At 35.1% G+C, this 8,061-nt stretch overlaps 1 protein-coding gene across 1 annotated transcript; it reads left to right on the plus strand.

Moving 5' to 3' along the window:
* The first annotated feature begins 384 nt into the window (after window positions 1–384).
* Window positions 385–6,583, plus strand: LOC145093558 (ARM repeat superfamily protein). Its single transcript, XM_079031709.1, has 24 exons — window positions 385–822; window positions 1,109–1,207; window positions 1,302–1,523; window positions 1,607–1,726; window positions 1,811–1,894; window positions 1,974–2,033; window positions 2,110–2,235; window positions 2,335–2,396; window positions 2,544–2,600; window positions 2,745–2,868; window positions 2,993–3,124; window positions 3,216–3,296; window positions 3,366–3,479; window positions 3,577–3,656; window positions 3,745–3,880; window positions 3,949–4,098; window positions 4,168–4,253; window positions 4,470–4,657; window positions 4,737–4,829; window positions 4,912–5,099; window positions 5,291–5,402; window positions 5,691–5,836; window positions 5,945–6,061; window positions 6,132–6,583. Exons 1-24 carry the CDS (start codon window positions 607–609, stop codon window positions 6,345–6,347), a joined length of 3,009 nt encoding a protein of 1,002 aa, XP_078887835.1. The 5' UTR covers window positions 385–606; the 3' UTR covers window positions 6,348–6,583.
* Window positions 6,584–8,061: the final 1,478 nt, after the last annotated feature.

Genomic DNA, 8,061 nt, shown 5'->3' on the forward strand with positions numbered 1-8,061 from the left:
ACTTTAAAATAAGAAAGGAATTAATGTATTTAATACTTTACATATATATAATTTTAATTTTAAAAATTGAAACAAATCAAAATTTGACAAATGGATAATATATATTTCAAAAATACTACAAAATGACAAGTGTCAAAACTCATGAGAGATTGAAATATAACAAAAACAACCTTCATTTATTAAGGAAGATATGATATAGAAGGGTTGCAAGCGACGGATTATACAAAATAAATGTTGCAAGTGATTAGTTAAAGCTGAACATTCCATATTAAACACTTCTACATTATGTAATTGTTGGCCTTTTACGAGAAAAGTGTTTAATAGTGGACCTAAATAGAACGTTGGGTATAAGTTACAGGTTAAAAACGTAAATTTCCATATCGTCTTCCTGCAAGTTAGGGTACCGACTCTACTCATGGATGAGAGATAGAGTTCAGCGACAAAAATCAGCACACAACAGTGAATCCCGTATAACACTTGTTTTGCTCCAGAAATCCCACTGCGATTATTATCAAAATAAGAAATGATTTCGACGGATGACGGCAGGTGTCTATAAGAAAACCTGGTGACTTCAGGGCATCGCCTCTGGTGACGATGAGATTTTGAATGGAGTTACAAAACCAGGTGGCGCATGCGGTTCACGTCCTGAATCACGATGCTCAATCTTGCAATCGCGTCTCTGCTAATCAGTGGCTGGTTCAGTTCCAGCAGACAGATGCCGCTTGGGAGATCGCCACCTCAATTCTGACCTCTGACCATCCTAAGCCATACGTTTCCGACTTGGAAGTTGAGTTCTTCGCTGCTCAAGTTCTTAAGCGAAAGGTTAGGCTCTATCTGGATATTTATTGAACAAATTACGTTCACTTGTGAAGTAAAGATTATGTTCTCATATTCACGACCACTATCTCCACCTTCAAGGCAAATAGGGTTACCGGATTTTTATTAGGAACAATTAACTGCAATTACCTTGATTTTAGGTTTGTCATTGGTCTGTAAATTGAAAATGTGGTTACGACCTTCTAGAATGGAACATAATAGTTAGAGGATCTCTTATTCTACAAAAAATGTACGATATAATGAATCTTCCATGTATCCTGTCATTTTTTAGATCCAAAATGAAGGACATTGTCTACAACTGGAAGCAAAGGAATCTCTTGTTAATGCTCTCCTTCTGGCTGCTAAAAGATTTAGTTTGGGCCCTCCCCAGGTACTCTTCCTCTCATTCGTCATGCAATTTTTGTAGCATTTTGTGTAATAACTAACTTATTGTGTGTGTGTGTGTGTTATGTTGGTTGGTGTAGCTCTTAACACAAATTTGCCTGGCTCTATGCACTCTCATACTTCATGCTGTGGAATACCACAAACCAATTGAGAAGCTATTTTACAGTCTTCAGAATCTTCAAGGTCAGAATGATGGCAATATTGCTGTTTTAGAAATGCTCACAGTCTTACCTGAAGTTGTTGAAGATGAATCTGCTACTTATAAGACCAAGTCTGGTCATAGAGTTGACTATGGTCCAGAGGTACTCTAGACCTTTGACCTTTCAATCATTTCCTTTTGCTCTAATTTTACTACTGTCTGTAGTAACTAACATATATTTAGCAGCTACTCTCACATACATCACCAGTGCTAGAGTTTCTACTCCAGCAGTCGAAGGAAAGCTTTGATGGTGTGATTCAGTTACATGACAGAAGCAGAAAGATACTGCGTTGTTTGTTAAGTTGGGTAGGACAAATCTGTGACATTTAAAGGTTTCTTTGTCTTATAAATCTTTACATATTTTATAAAAAACCTTATTTTTTTTTTCAGATTCGAGCAGGATGCTTCTCAGAAATCTTACCAGTCTCTTTAATAGCCCATCCCCTTCTTAGTTTTGTTTTCAACTCCGTGCAGGTGAAAACCCATTCCCATGTCCTTTTTGGTCATTTTATAAATGACATTTGGACTTACATTTCCCTTTGATTGTTTGTAGGTTTTGTCCTCATTTGATTTGGCAATTGAGGTTCTCATTGAGCTCGTTAGTCGACATGAGGTATGCATGGCACTTTTTTTTTTTATTTTTTTTTAGTCAATGATGTTATTTTGACTTTCTTTTCTCCTCCCTACAGGGACTGCCACAAGTTCTTATATTGAAGGTAGGGTTTCTTAAAGATGTTCTTCTTCGAGCTTTTAGTAGTGGAGATGAGAAAGTAATTAGTGGTCTTGCATGCTTGATGTCAGAGATTGGTCAGGCTGTAAGTAATTTACTCATGTTATTGCTTTTTTGTATTATGTTTTTATAATAAAACCAACAAATATTGTGTAGCAAAAACTTATAGTTTATTGATATCTAGGCTCCAAGCTTGATTATAGAAGCCAATCCCGAAGCCCTTGTCCTGGTGGATGCACTTTTGAGGTCAGAACAGAAATTAATGTTTTTTTTTTATTTTTTTTATTTTTTATATATGCAAACTGCATAAATAGCATGATTCCACTTTTTGTAGCTTTTCTTAAGCATAATATTGATTCCATGTTACATTTAAATTTATGTGATTGCTGGCAGTTGTGTATCGTTTCCAAGTCAAGATTGGGAGATTGCAGACTCAACTTTGCAGTTTTGGTAACTCCCCCCCACCCCCCCCCCCCCCCCCCCCCCCCCCCCAATTTAGTCAACATCAAGAAAGTTGTTAATTCTTCAGTTACACGAGAAAATGAAAATAATTATTGTTATAAATTGAGTTTGTTTGCTCTTTCTGATTTTTAGGTGTAGTCTTGCTAGCAATATTGTCCGAATGGAAGATGAGCTGACAGAAAATAGCAAACATGTCAAAGATGTTTTTTCTCCAGTATTTTTAGCATTGCTTGATGCTCTTCTGAGTCGTTCTCAGGTATTTCCTTTTTAATTTTGTCATGACTATATATATATGACATGTTCAGACGCATGCTAAATATTTTAGTTTCAGTTATGCATTTCTTCATTAATAACATTAAAGTAGACATCAACTGTGGTAGGTGGATGACTCAACATATGGTGATACTGCAACAAGGGAGTTGCCAGATGGGCTTGCTCAGTTTAGATTAAATTTAGTTGAGCTTTTGGTGGACATTTGCCAGCTTTTGAAGTCTGCTGTGTTTTTGCAAAAGGTTCTTGTGTTAATGACTTAATCTCCCAATAATTATGAATTATCTCATCTTTAAAATGATAAATAATATTAGTATAATTTTTGGGAATCAGATTTTTTTCGGTGGTTGGTTGTCTTCAAACGTGCAAATTCCATGGAAGGAGGTGGAAACCAGAATGTCTGCTCTTAATGTGGTCAGTTAATTTTTTCTACCAAATCATTTTACAAAATTGTATTATAAAAATATGAATTTTCTGTTCCAGGTTGCTGATGTAGTACTACAAGAAGGTCAAACATTTGATCTCTCCATGGTTTTGCACTTGGTGACAATTTTATGTGACAGGGAATCATATGAACCAAAAGGCTTTATGTGCATTGTATGTCATTTGCTATTGATTTTTTTGTTCATAATGCAGCATTCAAGTATATATATATTTTAATCTATCTTTTCATGTGTACTTTATTACATTTTAGGTACATAGATCACTTGTAGATGTTATTGGTTCCTATTCAAAGTGGATGTCTTCTTATGTGACTAATGCCAGGCCATTACTGTAAGGATTCTCTTCTTTAAAATTTCATAAAATCACAAAAATAACCAAAATTCATTTAATATATCTACCTCTGATCTTCTGTTTTCAGTTTATTTTTTGCAGCTGGTATGTCAGAACCTTTATGCTCGCATGCTTGTGCAACTGCCTTTAGAAAGTTCTGTGAAGATGCTACTGCAGTTATGCACAAACCTTCAAGTTTAGAAATGTTAATGTGGATTGGAGAGGTTAGTTAACTTAAGTTACCTTATTTGTTACAATGACGAGGGCGTTTACGTCTTTTACCTTATTTCAGGGATTGGAAAAGAGACACTTACCTTTAGAGGACGAGGCAGATGTTATTGGTGCTGTTACTTTGATACTTGCTCACCTTCCTAACACCGACTTAAGGAACAATTTGTTGCTTAAGTTGCTTTCTCCTAGCTTTGAATCTATTGGAAAACTTGTAAGAATTTTTATCTTTACTAAAAAAGAATTAAAAACTTGTCTGAATCCATGACTTAATTTGGTTCAGATTGATGGGGATCATGTCCTCACTTTGAGGCAACTACCAGCTGCTTATACTCATCTTGTCAACTCTTCCGTGAGGGGGTTTTACAGGTTTTTTTTTTTTTTTCAAAAGAAATTTTTATCAGTTAGAATTAAAACTATAGTACATTGTATTTGCTATAATTGAAAAGATTCATTCCATTCCTATAGACCAAGTGACAAACCAAACATGATAATGGAATGTAATGACTCATTCCATTCCATCCAATGAAACAAGTTGCTGAATTTATCGAGTCTTTTGATTTAAGTTTTAACAAATGGTTTCAGGATAGGAACGGTGTTTGGTCATCTTGTAACACCTCTCTCTACATCTCCTGACATCGACAATTCCATAATTGCCCTTCTTGAAACCTTTTGGCCTATGCTTGAAAAATTCTTTCAGTCGGAGCACATTGAGAACACAAGCTTATCCATGGCAGCATGCAGAGCTCTCTCACAGGCAATCAAATCCGCAGGTAATCCAGATCGAATAATATTTTAGTTTTAGAATTTAGACAATCCAAAATAATCCCATTTCTTTTGTTTACATTACAGGTCATCACTTTGTGACACTGTTGCCCAAAATCTTAGATTACCTATCAACAAATTTTGCATCATTTCAAACTCATGAGTGCTACATTAAAGCAGGTAAGTCGGATTCAGATTTTTCCTTTGTTTTTCTTGGGTTTCTTCTTATTATTATTTATTAGTTGTTACTCTCTGTCTACAGCTTGTATTGTGATTGAAGAATTTGGTAACAAGGAGGAATATGGAGCTTTATTTATGAGTACGCTTGAAAGATTTACACATGCATCATCTGTAATGGCGATAAATTCTTCTTATGTGTGTGATCAAGAGCCCGATCTTGTGGAGGCTTATTGTAGTTTCACATCAATCTTTCTTTGCACCTGTCCAAAGGTTAAATTCACTTAAACTGACTATTGACATGAATGCCCTCCCTCCTCATCCTGAACTTGCATGCATTCCGCCTAAAAGGTGGGAGGTGGGACTGGGACTTGCTCTTTGTGTAAAAGACGTGAATGCCCTTATGATCCAAAACCAAAATAGGTATAATAGTTATATAGGGTTTTGATGCATTACATTTACAGGAAGTAGTAGCTTCTTCTGGTCCTCTTCTTGAAGTTTCACTTCAGAAAGCAGCCATATGCTGTACAGCTATGCATCGTGGAGCAGCACTTGCAGCAATGTCATATATGTCTTGTGAGCATCATTCCCCTATAATTCCTTATTACAACAAAATTTATCCGAAAACAATCTCTCATTATGATTTTCCTCCCTTACAATTAATTAAATTTTCAGTTTGATCTTTAGCAGTTTTAATCTAAGTATTGCAGTTTTTAATTATATTTTAAAACGTGTCTTGCTCCACAGTAGTTTTAATATTTGTAGAAGTAACGAAGGAGAGTTTTCTACTTGTTTGTGTTGTTATTTGAAGGTGATGGATGGATGTGAAAATTTTGAACTAGTCCTTCTTGTTGTGTTGTGTAGGTTTTCTTGAGTTTGGGGTGACTTCATTGCTGGAATCGGTGACATCCAACTCTGCATCCATGGTGGTTCAAGTAATATCTCATAGCGGGGAAGGGATTGTATCGAATGTTGTGTATGCCTTACTTGGTGTTTCCGCAATGTCAAGGGTAAACAATAATAATAATAACACTCCATTAATTAAATTATAAACACGATTAAAGCAACTTGTATTTTTAACTTGAAAAAGAATTATTTTTGGTTTTTCGTCCTTGTAGGTTCACAAATCTGCAACTATCTTGCAACAGTTGGCGGCCGTATGCAGTTTTAGTGAAAAAACAAAATGGAATTCTCTTCTCTCTTGGGATTCTTTACGTGGATGGCTACATTCTGCGGTCAGATTGCGTCTTTTACCTCATACTGATACTGATACTGATATTGATACTGATGTTTGTTGTATTGTAGGTGCGGAGTCTACCAGGTGAGTATTTAAGGCATGGGGAAGCGGAATCTTTGGCACCTGTATGGCTAAAGGCTCTGGGTGATGCAGCATTTGATTATGTGGAAAGCAGAACCAGTGATGGGGAGAAGAATCATAAACATATGAGGGGAAAGGGTGGAAGATTTCTCAAGTCTTTATTTCGTGAATTTGTTGATAGTCATCGAAACATTGGAACCTGATGATATTTTTGCTGCAATTCCATCTTGCATTTGCATTTGGGCATTCTGGTATTGCTGTATCATTAGTTTACGATCAAATAATCTGTATTTTTGTACCCAAATTTTGTATTTCTAATTCATCTATTTTTGCTTTGGCATCTACCTTGCTGACAAGGTGATGAAAGTAAACAAGGTAATGATTGACATGTATAATTTTCTTGCTTAAACTTCAATAAATTTCATGTAATATCCCTAAATTTTACTCTTTTTAATCTTATTTATGGAACCGACAAAATGTTAGGAATTTTGAAGCTTTATTGTTATTATACTTGAAAAGGCTTAGGGATGGAATTATGATATAGTCAAAGTTGAGGGGGTATTTTGGAAAGATTATATGAGGACCAGCATGGTGATATCTTTTATTATAATTTTTTTAATATTTTATTATGTTTTTGACTACACTGTCAAGGAAAGGAGGGGAAAGAAAGCTATTAAGTACAAACCTAGAAACCTAGAAGTTATGATTTTCAGATTTATTGAGAAGTGAAGTTCTTGTTTTATTATTATTATTATTATTATTATTATTTCTTCTATAAGATTAAGGGAAAATGCTATCGGAGCACAATTATCTTTTATGGTTGGTCCGATCTGACCAACCATGTTATTTTTTTTGCATAATTTATCATTAACCTTTTATTGTAGATGTCAATTATACCATCGTGACTGTTTCCTGATTTCTAATATCATTTGTTATTTATTTTAAATTTAAAGACTTAATGTGTATATTTGGTCCACGTCATTTTAATGAGATATATTAAATCAACCTTTTACTTTACTCGTCTCCTTCTCGTCAACCTCATTTTCTCCGTGAGAAGTAAACGGCGAGTTAATAGTCAGGGTTTTAAAAGTTGCTTAAGATCGAGGTAGCAGTATTGTTGATCGATTGCTAAACAAAGCTTTGAGCAGAAATGACACAACCTAATGGTGGATAAGTTGGACTGTTTGCGATGGTGGAACTAAATTATCAATGTGTATTTACTTGTAATCATTTGTCTTACGCGAAACTCCTTCAATAATGCTGATTTTCCTGCTATGACTTATTATGAGTGTGTCACTTTCCTGGAATGTTTCATGAATGAGGAGATTAAAAAACTTTACTACTGTAACCAGAAAAAGGTTTATGTGATGGAATTCGACATCTTTTTGATGGTGTAGATTATGTTGCTTTTATTTTTGATGCATATGGCATATATGACATAATTTTTGCTTATGTTGACCATGATGGGGATGAAATTGGGGGGAGGTTTAATGAAGAACATAATGAAGGTGATGATAATGACTCCTGTATTGATGGTGTGGAAAATGGAGATACTCTTATGGATGTGGAGGTTAAACATGATGAAGATGCTATACCTATGAACACAACAACCCATTATCCTTTCTTGAGTCAATTATGTGTTGATGGGGGTTTGGAAGATGCACTCCATTTTCAATGAGAGCTTACACTGAAAAAACAAAAGCCCATAGTAGGAATGAAATTTAAGGATCCACAACAATTGAAAAGCATGTTGTGCAATTATGAAGTGGCTAATGGGTGCCAATAATGTTTTGAAAAGAATGACAAACATAGACTTCTTGTTAGGTGTTGTAAAGGTCCATGCACATATAGATTATGGGCCTCTTAGATGAGTGATGAAGCTACTTTCCAGATCAAGTCTTTGAAGGATGGGCATAA

This window comes from Lactuca serriola, chromosome 3 (assembly GCF_051521515.1).
Source record: "Lactuca serriola cultivar US96UC23 chromosome 3, Lser_US96UC23_V15, whole genome shotgun sequence".
NCBI classification, from domain to species: Eukaryota; Viridiplantae; Streptophyta; class Magnoliopsida; order Asterales; family Asteraceae; genus Lactuca; species Lactuca serriola.